Raw genomic sequence first — 17,081 nt, 5'->3', positions numbered from 1 at the left:
CTATACCCATCTAATAGAATGCATATACACTAGTGTTTCATCAGCTATGATATTTGCATTCTGTATGAACATTTAAGGACTTCAAAGTCCGATATGACAGATGATCACCAGTCGTGTTCGCAAACACTTCCCTATGCCTGTCACCTTAATCCAATTCTAAGCCCTGTATCCTCCACCCTCAATCTCGCCAGCCATTCTACGGACTTCGTCTGTATCCCAATCCAACCGCTCAGCACCAGTGGGTAAGACATAATCGACCAAGATCCGTACCGGCGTGTTCACCTTCGCCTTCGCCTTCTCCTTCACGGCCGCCTTCTCCTGTGCTCGTGTGTTCATCTTTGCGATATCTTGTTTGTGTCCAGGATGCTTTGCAATCAAGACTTTGCTATTCGTGTACGTTGAGAGCTTCGATCTCGCAGGACCTACCTCGCCATCTTGACGGAAGACATTATGCTCTCGCTTTTGTCGCCTTCGCTGATGCAAGTCGCTGTCATTCTCAAGCTCGTTGTCAATGATAATAGTATCGGGAGGGAGCTTGGTGCTTGGTGTAGACAAGTCCTTGACGTTGGATAGTGGATTGGCTTTAGAGCGCCTCCAAAACGAAGGGCAGCCACAAACGCCATCTTGCTTCTTATTCTGAGGACACTTGCGTTTTCCCATTGTGATAACGGCTGGTGCTGATACGTCTTGGGTTCCGAAAGTAATTAGTGTATGGGAATCTTCCTGTTGTTGCAGTCGCGCGAACAACAGTCAGGAATAGCGATATGAGGACGTCAAAGTTATAGTTGAGAAAGAATAGGTAAAATATAACTGTTGGCGGTGGGGTGTGCGGCAAGTAAGAGGTGCCTTCACTTACGCACATCTAACAAAGTATCTACACGAAAGCTACCACAACCTCCCAATAACACTCGCTGCAACCTTGACCGCAACCAACGTCCCGACAGCCAACACCCCCACTCCAATCCCGAGCGCCTTCAAATTCCTCAGCTCATTACTGAGAGACACCTTCTTCCTCTCTCCAATATTACCCAGATGTGTCAAGGTATCATATTGTGGCACATACTTGAAATCAAATGATGTTTCCATGCCTGCCAATCCCCACTTCGCCTTCACTATCAACTGCCAGAAGATGTCCTTTGCGCGATCTATTCGTCTACGATCCGCATCGGGGAATAAACGATATGTGTAGCAATAGAAGATGAAAAAGAGACATTGGCCAGCCATGAGCGACCAGTAGTATGCGGAAACGCGCTTTAAACCGAGGCGGTCGCAGAGCGCGTTACCATTTAACCAGCGTGCACTGGCTGTCAACATGTCTGCCGAGGAGAAAGTTGGAGGCTCTTCTTTGAGGGCGTAGATGATATTGTTTGCCATTGTTTTGGACATTTCTGAGGGGTCGACTTCGTGGTAGAGGAGTGACTCCATGATAGCCTTTGCCTTTGCTGGGGTCGACAGCCATTCATCGGGCGTGCCCATCAAGTACCCGATGTAGCGCCATAAGGCTAGGTAGTCGTCAATCTCTTGCTTCCGAAGGAATATGCCTTGGCGAGGGAAACTGAGGTAGATGAGTGTAGAGGAGAAGGTACCGATCGTTGCTATTTGATCCAGATCGTTAATCGGTATCCCCCATTCTTCGACGTCGAAATAACTGGGTCGCTCCTTAGCGAGCTTCATGATGCGTTGTCGGACTGCGGCGTGTAGGAAGCGGACGCGTATCGACGAGGCGAATCCCTCCCCGCCTGGTTTGAGTCCGTCTAGTGTTCGTGTGCATTGGAGGATATGCTGTGTGGTTTCGAAGAGTCTGCCTCTTGCGACCTTTGTGCTAAAGCCTCCAGTTCGGGCTAATGTCTCGACCACTCGCGCAGCGCCCATTCCTCCTAGTAGCGATTGGAAAGTAAGACCAGTCAGGGCAGGCCCACCGTATCGGTAGAACACATCTTGCCCTCTTGCTATCTGGTCCCAGTCCACCCAATCTGGTACAGTCTGTACTTCGCGCCAAAGCTCTGCAAGCTTGGGATCGGAGTCGTGATACTCTTCCAGTAAAGTGTAGAGGTCCCTCTTAGGTACCGGCAATGGTTCCTTCTTCTCTTCCTCGGTGCCCGGAACTGACGATAGCGCGGCACGATTACTATCGTTCCTTGGCAAAGCACCCTTGTGCGGTGGCGAGATAGCGTTCAAACGATCAAGACATTCCTCTGCCAGAACATCGTACGAAAACTTCATAGGTTTCATCTGTTCCGGAGTCAGATGTTCAGGCGTCCACTCGAACCGGTAGCCCCAGCAGCTGATAGCGGTTAGTACGTGCGATCAATAGTCTTCCACTTCCGGACATACTCTCTGGTATTGGCTGTCCGCCTTTGAAACGGGTTCGACAAAGCCATGCTTGAGTAAAAACGAGTGCAGGAAAGACAAACTTCGCTGATGATATGCCAAACGCTCAAATAACGGACGAAGCAGAACTGCAGCACAAGTACGGCGAGGATATTCCGTCATATGATACCGAGGCCCTAGCGCGCATGGGTGCGAGGGGATCCACTTCCATTTTGCCGCATTCGCCCCGCGATCGAAATCTTTGGAGGAAACTGCCACCGAAGCGTTGCTGTCGAGATAGCGTGAAGAGGCACTGACATATGTTCGTTGATGTCACCACTCACGGTAGACCCGTTCGCCTACTAGTGCGGGGACAATGCTTGAAGGAGGAGCCGATTTGGACGTAGTTTTACCCTAGTACTAGCTTAAATCGAACGCTTTCCGGATACAACCAAGTATTACAACTACATCGTATGAACTCCTCGACTCTCTGACTATGCAGCCAACTTGCCCTTCAAAAGGTGAATAGTGGAATTCGTTCCACCACCCAGTATGTATAGTAGAGCACCTTGATTCGGTCCGAAGGCGTCCCTATTGTGTTCCTTGTCACAATAGCCATGCCAAAATCACCGAACCAGTAGAGCCCGCAGCTAAGCAGAATAGCTGCAACAGCAAACCCAAATGGTGCAGGTTGCTTAAATAGACGGAAGATGCATACGAGCATATTGATCAAGGTCGCGAGCCCGGTCAACCCAATATATACAAGCAACACAATAAAGATAGCAGAGCCGATGAGGCTTCCAACTCTGCCATCTTCATCTTCGACTGTGATCCATGAATCAGTCCTGGATGTATACAAGATAAGTTATTGTAACTTACACGGGAATGAGTAAAAAGCAAATATTGAGAAGAACGACACGACCAGAAGTGGGACCGCCCAGAAGCATGCAAAATTACGTCGATCGCTAACCATACAGTGTATATGGATGATGTCCACCAGAACGTGGAGTACGATCTGCATCCCGGCAAGTATTAGTAGTGGGCGAGATCCTCGTGTGCGAGCCATGGTAACGCCTGCAAGGATGACGGAGACGAGCGAGGAGAGTGTGACTACGGTGATATTCCAGCGTTCTTTCTTGAGTGCCATCCACGGAAGCAAAGGCCTCACTCCAAGGAAGTGACAGAGCATAACGTAAAAGGTGAGGGCATGAGAGACAGCGCCTAGAACCCCGTATGGTATACCGTAGACTTCGATGTGCTGCCTGAGGTTTTTTGCGTTTGTGACCTCGAGGGCTCGAGGCTCAGGTCTTGGTGTGTAAGAGTCAGCTGGGAATGCTTCTGTCGGAATGACAAGATAAGCTCCGAAAATTATGATGGTAAAGAACCGGCTAAATCGTGTAGACATCCTGGATATGGTTGATGGCTCGTAATGAATGGAAGATAGTAGTAGTTCAAAATAGAGAGATACCAAACTAATCGACAGGACTTAGGGTATAGGCACATATTTGAAGTGCCGTTGTCGCCCTCTTCGATATGCCGAATTGATCATCGCTGAACCTCCATTCCTCAATAGAAAGCCTTCCGCCGAAGGCGCTCCGCAAACTGCACAACGTTCTACATTTGGTGATAAGGTCAAGGACGTTGTGGCCCCCATCTACACTAGTCGTGCGCCCTCCGGCTACTAAGAAATAATCCCAACGAACGGAAAACGCCACTGAACCCAGCTGCACTTTTCAACCTTGTCGCAGTTTTCGTTATTTGCTCCACAACCGCTCGGTCTGTTATCGGAGGCCTTTGCAATCTCATGTGTACATGGGAAGAAGACGAAATAGGTTCGAATTGACGAGAGTAGGCCGCAGGAAGCGAGGTATCGTCTTGGCTTTCATAGCGCCTAAGCAGTACAACGATGGAGTTGACGTCCAACACACAGGAAGCAGAGAGAATCAGTAGCTGAATACGAAAATGGGCGCTTGAAAAGTATTGAAAATGAGACTAATGATAGGTAAATATAAAGCCTTATGGCTGTGAAGGAAAGGCAGGACTCAAGCTGTCAAGGATATGCGCAAGATGAGAAGGACCGAGGATACGAACGTAAGGCAAAGATCGTCGAGATTGTCAGGCAAACTCTTGCATCAAATGCTTCTAATGCTAAGTCGAAAATGGCATATCGCCTTGGAGACTCTCAAGCGAACAGGGCCTGAGTCTCGAGGGGTGCTGTATCGCGACAAGATGAGGAGACTACGGAGCTGGCAGTGTCTTGAATGAACATTTATATAAGAAAATATTGGAGGTATCACCAAATGATATGGAGGCGCATAGATCTATTCTGTACGACGATGCATGTTAGATTCTGCGATGATGGTGTTGGTGGTGAAGTGGGTGTTAGTCGCCTGCCTGTGGCAAGAAGTGCAGGTCCGTGCGATAATCTGATGAACTTTGAGAATAGAGCACCATCGAATCTCAAACATTGCGCCCATCATGACTTGCAATAACTGCGCCAGAACGACGCTCAGTCTCTTCATCCGCTCCTTCGTAAACTCCGAGCAACTCTTCGCTGCTCGAAGGCCGATACTACACCCGCAACAATCGCGGTTTTTGACCGATGCGCGTCGACCGCGCAAAGCGTCTATCATACCCACCGCGGAACCACCAAAAGCGGACCCCGAAATCGAAGTAGAAGATGCTCTCACAGGAGAGTTAGAACGAAAGAATGAGCGTCCGGCATGGGCAGTGCAAAAGGAGGCTTTAAAAGAGAAACTGGGAGGCGAGGCGTGGAACCCGCGCAAGAAGCTGTCGCCCGACACCATGGAAGGCATACGGCACTTGCACAGCACACAGCCCGATAAATTTACCACACCCGTCCTTGCAGAGCACTTCAAAGTCTCACCCGAAGCCATTCGTCGCATACTCAAGAGCAAGTGGCGACCATCCGACGAAGAATACGAAGCGAGGATGGAGAGGTGGAATAAGCGCGGAGAGAGGATATGGTCCAACTTGGTTGAAATGGGAATCAAGCCTCCAAAGAAGTGGAGAGAAATGGGTGTAGGTCGGACAGAAAATGGGGAGATGCCTAGGTGGAAGTCAAGAAATCGGAACCAGGTGGGCGTCAGAGACAGCATCAACGACAACTTCAAAGACTATATACCCGACGAGGATCTTATACCGACAGTGGATAAGTCAGGTAGGTCGAAACCGACAACTAGCCGCGTACCGTTGTCAGAGCGTTTATAACTCCGAGCGCACCCGACAAGTATGAGGATGGAACTCCACGGTATACTCTTCAACCTCGAAGAATCGACAAATTCAAAGCTGCCCCAATTCCTTATATACCACAATCTTGATGCTTCGAACAGGTTTCCTCGAAATAGTGGATATTGAGTGAACGTGCGCATCCACTTGGATCTGGTATCACCCAGACCATCCGTGCAATGTAGCAAAAAAGCAATTCTCATCCACACCTCCACACCTCCACACTCTTGCCCTGTGCCAAGTGGCAAGCTGTGACCTTTTCGGATGTCATCTACGTGGCGTAATTTCCTTGCCGCATATTTGAACATGAAATATACGATACTTCCACCACCGCCTTATGGGTTGGCTAGGCATCTGTAAACCTATGCACCGGGTATATCCCATTCAATGCACAGCTACTGAGCATACGCGTACATCGCGCAAGACGATTCAACCACTCATAGCGCAATACGAACCTCAGCCTGTGTGACCTGACCGAGCGTGGCTTTACCGGTCAGGTACCACGTTTGTCCGCTTCGAACTCATGAAATTAAGACAACATGCAATTCGTGCAGTAGCCGAGAGATAGCCTCGCTTAGCTACCGTCGAAGCGCATGTTGAGATTCTACCATACAAAGCTTTCCCAGCGCTTTCGTCTGCCGGGGTTTGCACAGCCTCCGGTCGGACAGTGCCCGCGGCCGCCGTATGCAAGCGCATGAGGCTGATAACATTCGCTGCGTCCGAAGAGGTATGAAAGGAAAGTAATCCCACCTACTTTCAGTATATATCAGTGTGGGCGGCTCACAGTTCTTGTTGATATAGACTCATCGGAAGTCTAACTCCCTGAGTATCTGTATGTGACTCCGCACTTCCGTACACCCATACTCATTCGACCTATACATACCTTTTAATGCGATGCCACGATCATGTTCACAAGTTCTGCTCTTGCTCCTCTGGGCATCCGATATCGACGCCGGCCCTCTCAGGCCCGCCCTAACGCACCGAAGCGGGAAAGCATCGACCCAGGACGCAACGGTTGGGTTATCGAACGAGGCTATCCTTACGCTGATTGGTGTCTGCATCGCAGCACTTGGCATCTTGATTGGCCTTCTATCCTCGCCTAAGCTGAGGCAGTGGCTGTGCAAGCCATTCAAATGTAAGCAACAAATCCAGCCTGTCTCTTTGCCTTAAGATCCCAGAATCTGACATCTTGCCTCACGCAGATTGTTCAAAAAGCAGGCGGATTGAGAGATCACGGGCGCGTGTGGAAACCAGACGACAATTGCAAGAAGAGTACAATGAATACCTTAGATTCAACGATTTTCTTGAACTGCGGGGAGGGATGTCAAGCTCCAGTCAGCCTTGGTGACAACAGGAAATGGAGTTCGGAATATGTTAGATGTCCGCATCAAGGGAAGGGTGGCTTGTAGGTATCTTTAACGTTATATTATTCTTGTCCTATCTTGCTCATTGTACATTCCTAGATCCAAGCGCGATCCTCCGCAAACACTAAGTTCATCAATTGATACGCATCTTTGCACAGCAGGCATACCAAATGTAAGGTCCCGTCTACTCAGTCATATCCAACACAACTCTGCCCTGTAGCTTCCCTTCATGCATCTCGTTGAATACGTCTGTGAGCTTATCCATCTTCTCCGTCCTGAAATGCGTCTTGACGATTCCGCGTGCCGCAAACTCCATGGTTTCAATAGCCTCCTTCCGCGATCCCACAGCTGATCCAACAATCTGCAACGACTTGGCGACTAAAACACCAGGGTTCGCGCTCTTGATGGGCACAACATCGCCCTCAGGGATACCAACGCACACTACTCGACCACCAAATCTAAGTAGATCGACTGATTGAGCGTACGCAGCGTTGTTTTGCGTACATACTACGACAGAGTGTGCGCCGAGGCCGTTTGTGAGGGCTTGAACGGCTTCGACCATGTTCTCTGTGCCGTCTACAGGAATGAAGTGCTCGGCACCACTCTCCATGATGATGTCCTTCTTGGAAGAGTGGTCGATGCCGATTACGCGGTGGCCGATTCCTCGAGCACTGAATTGTACGGCCAAGTGACCCAATCCACCTCCAGCACCAGCAATCACGACCCAAGCACCCGATTCGGCATTTGTCTTACGGAGTGCAGAGTAGACTGTCACACCAGCGCAGAGGAGGGGTGCAGCGGCTGCGGAATCGAGGCTTTCGGGAATGGGTGTGACGTAGTTTGCAGGAGAGAGGACGTACTGCTGAAAGGTACCTGGTGTGTAGTATCCCGATACTTTCTATAACATATGTCAGTTTCGATTTTCAACAAAGCAACGAGCTAAACTTACACCAGAGAAACACGAAGCATCAATTCCCGCTCTACAAGCCTCACACGCCTCGCAAATTCCCGCCATCCACTTGATTCCCACGCGATCTCCAATCTTGACTGCTGAGTTCTCTGTTCCAGGACCCATCTTTACAATCTTTCCTACACCCTCATGACCACCCACTTGCCCTGCCTGAGTGGGAAATGGCAGCGTTTTCCAGGAGTTCGTCATAACACCCAGATCGGAATGACAGACACCGGAGTGCGTGAGGTTGATCAAGACTTCACCCGCGCCCGGCTGGGGCATCTCCAGTTCGACAACCTTGGTTGAGATAGAGCCGGGCGCATCGTAGATCGCGGCTTTGTATTTGGCGGGGAGGGACATCTTGAGCAATTGTATGTTGTACTATTAGGCGTAGGAAGTATGGGTAGGAGATGATACGTAGGAGGAGGAAGAGCGACTAGAATGGATGAGTAGAAGATGAACCAACGAAAACTGACAGAGAACACCGTACATATACCTTTCCCCGCACCCACGAGCCACCATCCAGACTCCCTCACTCCGACTAAGCACACTACCCTTACTCTACGTAAGCTACCTACCTTATCTCCACCCACAGCCTGGAGGTAGTCCATTATACAAACCCACTCCCCACTCAATTCACCTACCGGACCAATAGCGCACACAGCAGATTCGGACCGCTTCACGTAGTCCAAACGGAAGCTCTACGCGTTTACTTACTCTTAAGATTATTATCAGATAACAACCGAAGCCGAGGCAACCAAGTACGCGTGATCAAGGTCAAGTTTACCCCGCAATTGGAGGTAGGAAACGCGCCCAGCGCCGGAACTACGTCAAGCGGGATACGGATGTGGGGTTAGCGACCGTGCCGTTGGGCGATAGTCGGGGGAACATTGATCGCAAAGTCGGACATCTTGGATTCCGTGATGGATTTGATTTTGTCTCCATTCATGGCAGGCATTTCGGAAGCCATGATTGCCCGTGGTTCCAGAGCGCCGAGCTCCACTCTTTGCGGATAATGGGACCTGCAGTGGTCGTGACTATATACTCCTGTGCAGCTCAACAGCATTACGCGAAGTCGCTGCCAAGATAAGGGATTCGGTTTAGTGATACGGTGGAAAAGAAAAAGGAAACAAAGGATGGAATACTATTCAATGCTGCGATACTAATCTCCCGAGATGATAAGCCGGATGCTGCAACGACGATTGTAAAACAAAGGTGGATAGAGTCCTAGTGATACGTTCGGTGGTTTTGCATTCTGATCTTGACAAAAAGGAAAAATAATGGGACGGTGGATACAACTTGTAGTAATGCGACTGTGGCAGCTTCAGCCACCGAACTTAATCTCGGAGGATACGTCATCGTGGATAGTCGTAAAGTTCATGCAATGGCAATTGATTCTGACACATCGGGAAATCATGGGTGAAGATTATTATTGTGGAAAGTGTTGAAAATAGATCTTGTAGACAGCTATGATACAAACTGCCTGAATCCATCCAAAGCACCCATTACTGATCAGCAGTATATTAAACATGCTGCGTAGCACCTTCCTTTCCTCCTATCGGAAAAGCGTATTGAAAGTGGTATAGTACAGAATCATTCGCGCATGTAAGCGTTAGGGGCGTTAAAAAGGAAAAAGAACGCCCATGCTAGAACCCCGATGATGCTTCCCCGTCCCATGCTAGAAATATGTTGTGCGCCGTATGTAAGAAAAGTTTATGCACCCTGGTTAGTTATGAAATGACTGGCTAGAAGCTCGTCGGCACTAGGACGCTTCTCGTGGTCGATGAGGAAGGTCTGCGCCAAGAATGTTCGAGCATCGTCGCCAGCGTTATCAGGAATTGTAGGGCTGGCATCGCCACTGCCACCAATCTTGAAGATGGCTTGGAGTTGAGTGCAGTTGGGATGCGGGTGGCTGCCAGTAAACATCTCTACTACGAGGCAGCCGAGCGACCAGATATCGGCTTTGCGGGTGTAGGCTGTTTGTCGAACGACTTCTGGTGCCATCCAGAAGACGGAACCTTGAAGGGAGACACGCTGGGCTCCCTTCTTACCACCGCCTAATGTCGAGGCTTCAATACGCTTAGAGATACCGAAATCGGAGATCTTGACTGAGCCCTTGTTATCGACAAGGATGTTTGCGCCCTTGATATCTCGGTGGATGATGTCTCGTGAATGGAGGTAAGAAAGACCAGTGAGAATCTGGCGTACGAAGTTCTGAATAAGAGACTCGCCGAGGGGACCGTAGTTGACCAGCATGGTCGCCACGGAACCACCCGGAACGTATTCGAGGAAAATGTTAAGGTGGCTCTCGTCGGAGTTGGAGCCAAGGTACTGCACAATGTTCTTGTGCTTGAGCTCCCGAAGGAGGCCGATCTCGTGTTTCAAAGCTTCGACCATGTTCGTCTTCTTATGATCCATCTGGGAAGCACCGGCTACCGAAGGAAGCTCGACTTGCTTGACGGCCATGAGCTCACCAGTAACGGCATGCAGCGCAAGGTAGACACTTCCGAAAGAACCCTGTCCGATGAGAGCGCCCTTCATGTACTTGACGTTGTCCCAGGAGTCTTGTTCCAGATACTCGGCCAATTCGTCATCTGACTCTTCGCCATCCTCAGCTATGGCTTCAGAAAGGCGCTTGTTAAGTGAATCACCGTTTTCAGTGTTGCTGCTACTGCTACCTGCAAGGCTGCTACCGCCGTCGTCGAAGTAGGATTGCAGAGTGGTGTTGCCGTCGGGATCTGTGATGGCAAGAGTATCCGAGCCACTGTCACCACCAAACGAGACGTATGACTTTCGGTTTGGCTCGAGGGGTGACTCTTCATCCAGAGGTTCCAAGACAGAAGATGCCATAGAATCACGGTAACCAGATTGATTAGGTAGACCCAACCTCATGACTGAGAGTGGGCGAAGTGGTCGGGCTTGGGCACCTCCCTGGAGCCAAGTGTCGGCGATGGACGGCAGTGGTGGTGCATCCTTCAAGCTAGAGGCAACACTGAAATTGGATGCCATTGAGAGACGCGAAGCCGCGCGGCTGAGTCGGTGAGAACGACGTATCGACATGCGGACGGTCTTGTCAATCTCATCTTTTCCGACGTCAGGGAAGTAGGAGGTCAGGTCAGATGTGATGAGTTCGCTGGGAGGTCGAGCACCGTAGAACTGCTTAAGCTTTCGGGCACGAGCATGGAAGATGGGCGACCTCGAAGGGTCGGCAGGCCCCTCCAGATTTTGAGCTGTCGAGTTGATGTGGCGTTCTCGTTCCCTTGCAGACGTTGGCGACAGAGGGTAGCTGACAGCAGCGAGGGATTCACCCGTCAGCTTCTCGATTTTGATCTGGCTGCGGTTGCTGGATGGTACGTAGACGGTGGAGTTTTGCTGGAAGTTCTGTTGTTGGTAGATGCCGGCAGCAGCCTTCAGTTGATCCTCGTCGGGCTCTCCAGCATGGACCTTGCGGAGTATTAACCGACCCCTTTCATGTCGATTCGCATCCTTGACAAGCCTGAAAAGCTCGATGTCACTCAAGCGTTCAGATAGCGAGGGGTCCGGCTCTCCGCTGTTGAGGATGTAGAAGCAGTAGTTCTTAACATGAGCAGTGTTGAGATGACCTTTGGTAAGAGTCTTGAGCATCACCTCTTCAGCAGTCTTGCAGCCTTCGATGTTCACGACCGAGGTTCGTCCGCCATCGTAGATGACACGCACGAGAGCCTTGTCATGTGGCAGGATGGCGCTGTTCGTAGCGCTATCTACACTAGGACTGGCGCGAACATGGTGAGCGAAGCGGGCCGTTTGAGGTGTCTCGGTAGGTGTGGTGCGTTGATTACGAGAGTACTGTGAAGTGATGTTGACAGCGCTGCTGGAAGCGCTGAGGGGATGTGCGCCATATGTCTTGTTACCAAGCTCCTTGGGGCTGTTCATTCCACCTTGACGTTGCGAGCGAAGGCTCCGGGTCTCTTGGTCAACAAGAGGAGAGCCAGGACGCGAGGGAGGTTTGGCACCGTATGCATAGCTGCTGAGGTCGGAGTTCATGATTTGCCTGGACATGCGCTTCTCGGATCGCGAGCTTACGGGGTTGGAGGCGGTCGGAGGAGGATTTGATCGTGCAGAGTGAAGGGGTCGAGGAGAGCCGGAGGAAGGTGGAGTATATGCTGCGTTGTCAAGGGTAGCAAGCGATTGCCTGTTTGATGTCCTTCTTGAGGCCTTCTTGTACTCCTTGTTGCGCAATTGCTTTGCCTGTGAGCCGATGCGGACGCGGTCGCCGACTTTCTTGATGCCCATGTCTTTCAGATGGGTCTGGTCCATCTCCATCAAGTTCTCGCCGTTGATGTGGTTGTGCTTGAATAGGTCGACATACTGGGCGCAGTTGATACGCTTCAGCCAGTCGCCAACCTTGTCCTCGTCCCAATGTCTGCACATGTTAGCGGTGTAGGTGAAAGTCAGTCGGCAAGGAGAGCTCACCTGATGGCGTCGGGGGCATCATATATTTCGGAGAACTCTGACTCGGTGGGAGAAGCAAACATTGACTGCTCGGCTCGGGTGTTTGATGCATGGTTGCGGTAACTGGAGAGGCCGGCATTGTACTGGGCCGAAGATTGTGCAGCGCTGCCACTCATGGAGGGTGCGGGATACGGAGACTTTGCGGCAAGCATGGCCATGTCTTGTCCTAGGTGTGTTGGAGAGAGGTTGTGGGCGGTGAGCTGAGCAGGCGGAGCGGTCGGGCGGGCGGGCGGTCGTGTCGGTCTGTCTACTCTTATATCTCATATATGCATCATGAGAATGCTACGCGTGATAAGATGGTGGGCGCGGTGAAGGTAGGTATGGATGTGGTTGTGGACGTGGTACGGGAGCAGCTTGGATGGTGATACCGAGAGCGTATTAGGCCGGGGGTCGCAACAACGATATAAGAGGCTGCGAGTGACTGGAAGCGTGCTGGAAGAGCTCGGTCGGGTCACTCAGAAGGGCGGCGTCTGAGGAATGCTGAATGCGGGTGCAAGGCGTCGTGGGATGGGGTGAGGTGGGTTGCAGGCGGACGGCCTTGTCTTTGTGGAATGGGGGTTTCGGCCTTCTTTATTACGGCGTTCGCGTTGCCCCCCGGGAAGATGGGCACGGAACACGTCGATTAGATAGGGAAACAAGACACGGTCTCGAAACAGAGGATGATCCCGTCGTCTTTGCTGGAGCGAGCGCGAGCGCAGAGATACCTTTTGCCATGGCTCGCGGCCGCCGTGAGATCTGAAACGACTAGAGTCTGGGACCTGTGCCAGCTAAACCCAACCAGGCCGACCGACTACGGCCCTCCGCCCAATGACTGCGTCGCGGACACGGGTTTGTCTTTGTCAGCGCCCGCAGACAGCACACACATGTCGCGAGCGCCCAGGTAGCTTTTCGCGACCTCATCAAAGACGGCTATTGAGCATCATGCAAACGCGTCGTTGTTGATGCGCGGTGGAGTCGTGAAGCTCTGCGGGCGCTATTCAGGGCCAGCACCGTTTTGGCGACTAGCCCATGGCTGCCTCGCGGTTTAATATAATCTTGGCCGCTCAGGGACAGCCTCGTCGGCTTGAAATAGCTACACGGCCCTTTACTCACCCCAGTGCCTGTCGACGCCTATCTATCTGGGGGATTCGCGATGTGATCGCGTTTCTGTTTGCTGAGTCTGCCTGGCGCGTTACAGCGTGCTGAGCCGGAGCACGCGTACACGTACGGGACAACAGCCAGTCTGGCGCCTGCCGAGATGCTGTGTGTCTCACATCGCCCGCCTCGCCGCCGCTCTGCACATCGCTCGCATTCCGGTAACCGCCCCGATGCGCATAAGCCGGCCCTGACTGATAGAGCATCCCATGCCACCCGCACCCCTTTTGCCCGTGTTTCTCATAAGTTGAGCGGGGATGAATGGGTTGACTGTCATGCTGTAACCCGGGCGCGCAGTGGCCAGCAGCTGGTGGTGCCGTGCGGTTGAAACAAAAGACATGCAAACGGCGGAACCACGCCGCGTCACTGACAGCCGTCGCTACCACCGTCCTGACATGCGCTAGGCATGACGACTGCGTAGACTACTGAACCAAACAAACATAATCACCCTCGTTCCGCGAATCTCGTGTCCCCAGGTCTGCTGCTCCTGATGATCCTGTCCATCCTGCCACTCGGTTGGAGTTGACTGTTAATAGACGTGATGACGTTCTTCCATTCCCAGGCCTGCGTATGACGCAGACAGCAGGTCGCCTACATCCCAGTCTGCGGCACGCCCATGGCGCCGCACGAAGAAGATGGCTCAGCGCAGCCAGTCAAACTTCGCTGAAGATAACGTTGTCCTACCTGCTGCTTGTGAACTCTCCTCCTTCCTCCTCTGTCCAGGGTATCGCTGCCTTAGAAAACGAAAAGCCGGCAATCCACCGGGCTGAGCCGTGTTTGCGACCACAGCCTTTCTTCCAACATCTTCTTCCTTCCGTGCCCACATATCCGTTTCCCTGTCCTCTCCAGCAACCTGTCACTATCGCGCCTGCATGGGAATTCTGCAATAGCAGCAGCACTTATTCGCTGCGCTCCACAAACGCTCGCCTACTCGACAACTCCCACCTAGCAACGTCATACTGCAGGTGCTCCCGAGCACCTGCCATTGGGCTCCAGCATGGCCTACCGTGACCAGCCCGACCACCACAACGGCTCCTACGTCTCGCCTTTCGACAAACAATACTACGACCGTGGCAGAAGCCCCGACTATGGCACAAGACCCAAGTCTCGCACTGGCACCGATGGGTCTGACTATCAGCCTCGTGACACCAGTCTGGCCTGGGACCGCCATAGTGTCGACAGTGGCTCGCAGCCAATGCAGCAGCCGTTGAAGAGTGCTATCGGACATGCCTTTGAAAAATCTGATGCCGCCAGAGTCGTCGACCCAGATCTCATTGCTCAAATCACCGAGCAAGTAAAGAAGTCGGTCTTGGATGAGATCAAATCAAGCGGCATGGCTGGTACGACACACGCTCAAGCCGTACCCGTCTCCCCGCAACAATGGAGTCCGCCCTCGCCAATGTCAACATCAGACTCGATTCCACCCCGCGACGTGTATACCCCGCCTTCCCCGAAGCGCACCGACTTTCCAGGCCAACCATCTCCGGAGCGCGACCCCTTATATCGCGACCCGCTGCTGGATGGGAACAACAGTGATATTCCTACCCCACGTCCTGAGAGAAGCGCACCGGTAGAGCGGGAGCGACCGTCTGTGCGACCAGGCCTTGCACCCAGAATGATGACCGAAGATTATACTCCGATTGAAAAGATGTGGCAGCGACTGTTCGAGGCAGACGGTCAGCCTCTACCTCGTCTCGGCCAGCTCTTGCGCGGTTTGGCTCTGCATCTGGTGCGTACTCAAGTTCAAACAGTAACAACGTGCTAACGATGGCATAGATTGAAGACTACGAACCAAAGCACAGTTTGGTCATCTCTCCTGCCAAGATGCTCAAGTTTTATGAAGAAGTCAAACTCAAGGATGAGATTTACCCTTGGTCAAGTAAGACAGGCTAGCGTCTATAGTCCCACTCTTATGCTAACATACGTAGCAATTTTCGGAGAAGTCTCTTATTCGGCACTGTCAAAGATATACCGGGACATGCGATGCCAGCACCATCTCATTCAGGAGCATCCCGCCGAGGCACCTTACATCCCTGCACTTACTCCTGCAGGCTTTCAGGAGTGGATGACTACAATGATTCAGGCCTATCCCGATACCGAGTACGAGCGATTGGTGAAAGCAATCTTGGACATGCCTATCAGCAACGCAGACGACCGGAAGGAACGCTTCCCGAAAGAACTTCCCCGCAGGATGTTCCCAACCGTCGAGAACCTACATGCGCAGCAAAGGTGTGCCGCAGCCTTGTCCTCTGAGGGAGTTGGTCCGCTACGCAGGGCGCCCACCTTCCCGCCGCCGCCCAAGACGGCTCCTCCATCAGGGCCTAAACTTGAGCGCGAACGCAGCCCATATTCCGGAAAGCCTGAAGTGAGGCCATTTGACTTCGAAGACGAGCCCATGTCTACATCAGTACCCATCGAACGAGAGCGCAAGCCATATTCAGCGGCTCCAGGTGGCGGAAAATCGTACACCGACGACATGAGCTCTAGTACCTACTCTGATGGTGCTGCGAATGAGAGGCGTCGACGCGCACAATCAAATGCCGGTCAAGGGCCATTTGCGCCGCCCCCTCCTGATGCTCACTATCACCAACAGCCTCGTCACGGCTCGAATGCTCGACCTCGAAGCCCAAGCTTTTCCAATTACGGTACTCAGTCCGATCCGGCGGTGCGAGACATCCCCAATAACTACTACGCTTCTAACATGCACAATGTCCCGGATGACTCTCATCGTTACGGCAGAGACTCTGACACCAAGAGGCACACTCGCCAGCGAAGTGGTACTGGTGGCATGAACGGATCTTTCGACTCTCAAACCCGATCGGCATACGACGATGATGATTATCTGAGATCAAAGTGGAACTAAAAAAAAATGAAGAATAAACCAGAAGTGTCGATTTCCGTCGCTACTAGTCAGTCATGTCACTATATGACGGGCCTGAACCGCCCACCAAATTTATGACTTTACGACATATACCCCGAGTTTCCTGTCGCTGCAGCTGTCTCCTTACTGCTTCCGGTACCTTTGCTTAGTAGAACGGCGTGTCCTTTTTCATCCACACTGGTCTTTGTCACATACCCCGTTTTGCTTTGCTTTACTTTCCTATCTTGGTTATCCTGTCGGAAATGACGGTCGCTGTACAATATTATCATGTTCGTTTGTCAAATCAGTTAACAAGTTCGTTTTCTTCGTTGCGTCCGCACTGCAATTTCAGCAAATAAATGATCAAACACGAAACTGGTAGCCATTCTTCAACATGTTGCTTTTCCTTTCATGGAACGCTCGATTTCCAGGACGCTACGCCTACGCATGTCAACGCAATCAACGCACCAACAAAGCTGTGATCTCAACCCATTTAACCCTGCCCAATGCGCTCCCCAGTCCCCTACTTCGATTTCCCGTCCTTCTCAACACTACTACCACTCTTCTTCAGTCGACCAACGAATCTAGATATTCCCAAACCCATTTTCCTCAATTTCTCCCGATGTGTCTTTGATAGCCTCGCTTCCTCTTCTTTGTCCAGATCAGACATAGATTTCAGTTGCTCTTCTGTCAGCATGTCCACAAAGTTCTGAGCTGGTTT

General features: G+C 51.7%; 7 protein-coding genes across 7 annotated transcripts; 2 read left to right on the top strand and 5 right to left on the bottom strand.

The window, feature by feature from the left end:
- Positions 1-156: 156 nt before the first annotated feature.
- Positions 157-660, bottom strand: J4E82_009564 (uncharacterized protein; the record flags this gene model as incomplete). The annotated part of the gene is made up of 1 exon (XM_051735787.1): positions 157-660. The coding sequence occupies one exon, from the start codon at positions 658-660 to the stop codon at positions 157-159; it is 504 nt and encodes a 167-aa protein (XP_051584457.1).
- Positions 661-885: 225 nt separating this feature from the next.
- J4E82_009563 (uncharacterized protein) lies at positions 886-2,381 on the bottom strand (the record flags this gene model as incomplete). Its single annotated transcript, XM_051735786.1, has 2 exons — positions 886-2,284; positions 2,335-2,381. 2 exons carry the CDS (start codon positions 2,379-2,381, stop codon positions 886-888), a joined length of 1,446 nt encoding a protein of 481 aa, XP_051584456.1.
- Positions 2,382-2,824: 443 nt separating this feature from the next.
- J4E82_009562 (uncharacterized protein) lies at positions 2,825-3,283 on the bottom strand (the record flags this gene model as incomplete). The annotated part of the gene is made up of 2 exons (XM_051735785.1): positions 2,825-3,135; positions 3,190-3,283. The coding sequence occupies 2 exons, from the start codon at positions 3,281-3,283 to the stop codon at positions 2,825-2,827; spliced, it is 405 nt and encodes a 134-aa protein (XP_051584455.1).
- Positions 3,284-4,788: 1,505 nt separating this feature from the next.
- RRG9 (Required for respiratory growth protein 9 mitochondrial) lies at positions 4,789-5,541 on the top strand (the record flags this gene model as incomplete). The annotated part of the gene is made up of 1 exon (XM_051735784.1): positions 4,789-5,541. One exon carries the CDS (start codon positions 4,789-4,791, stop codon positions 5,539-5,541), a length of 753 nt encoding a protein of 250 aa, XP_051584454.1.
- A 1,566-nt stretch (positions 5,542-7,107) lies between these two features.
- Positions 7,108-8,235, bottom strand: J4E82_009560 (uncharacterized protein; the record flags this gene model as incomplete). The annotated part of the gene is made up of 2 exons (XM_051735783.1): positions 7,108-7,821; positions 7,873-8,235. 2 exons carry the CDS (start codon positions 8,233-8,235, stop codon positions 7,108-7,110), a joined length of 1,077 nt encoding a protein of 358 aa, XP_051584453.1.
- Positions 8,236-9,588: 1,353 nt separating this feature from the next.
- On the bottom strand, positions 9,589-12,524 carry J4E82_009559 (uncharacterized protein; the record flags this gene model as incomplete). Its single annotated transcript, XM_051735782.1, has 2 exons — positions 9,589-12,277; positions 12,328-12,524. The coding sequence occupies 2 exons, from the start codon at positions 12,522-12,524 to the stop codon at positions 9,589-9,591; spliced, it is 2,886 nt and encodes a 961-aa protein (XP_051584452.1).
- Positions 12,525-14,497: 1,973 nt separating this feature from the next.
- Positions 14,498-16,363, top strand: J4E82_009558 (uncharacterized protein; the record flags this gene model as incomplete). Its single annotated transcript, XM_051735781.1, has 3 exons — positions 14,498-15,229; positions 15,277-15,379; positions 15,429-16,363. The coding sequence occupies 3 exons, from the start codon at positions 14,498-14,500 to the stop codon at positions 16,361-16,363; spliced, it is 1,770 nt and encodes a 589-aa protein (XP_051584451.1).
- Between the last annotated feature and the right edge of the window lie 718 nt (positions 16,364-17,081).

The sequence above is a fragment of the Alternaria postmessia genome (genome assembly GCF_024291825.1).
Source record: "Alternaria postmessia strain BMP 2775 chromosome Unknown scaffold_94, whole genome shotgun sequence".
Classification (NCBI taxonomy): Eukaryota; Fungi; Ascomycota; class Dothideomycetes; order Pleosporales; family Pleosporaceae; genus Alternaria; species Alternaria postmessia.
The sequence above is the reverse complement of the archived record's forward strand: the minus strand, read 5'-3'. Positions and strand labels throughout refer to the sequence as shown.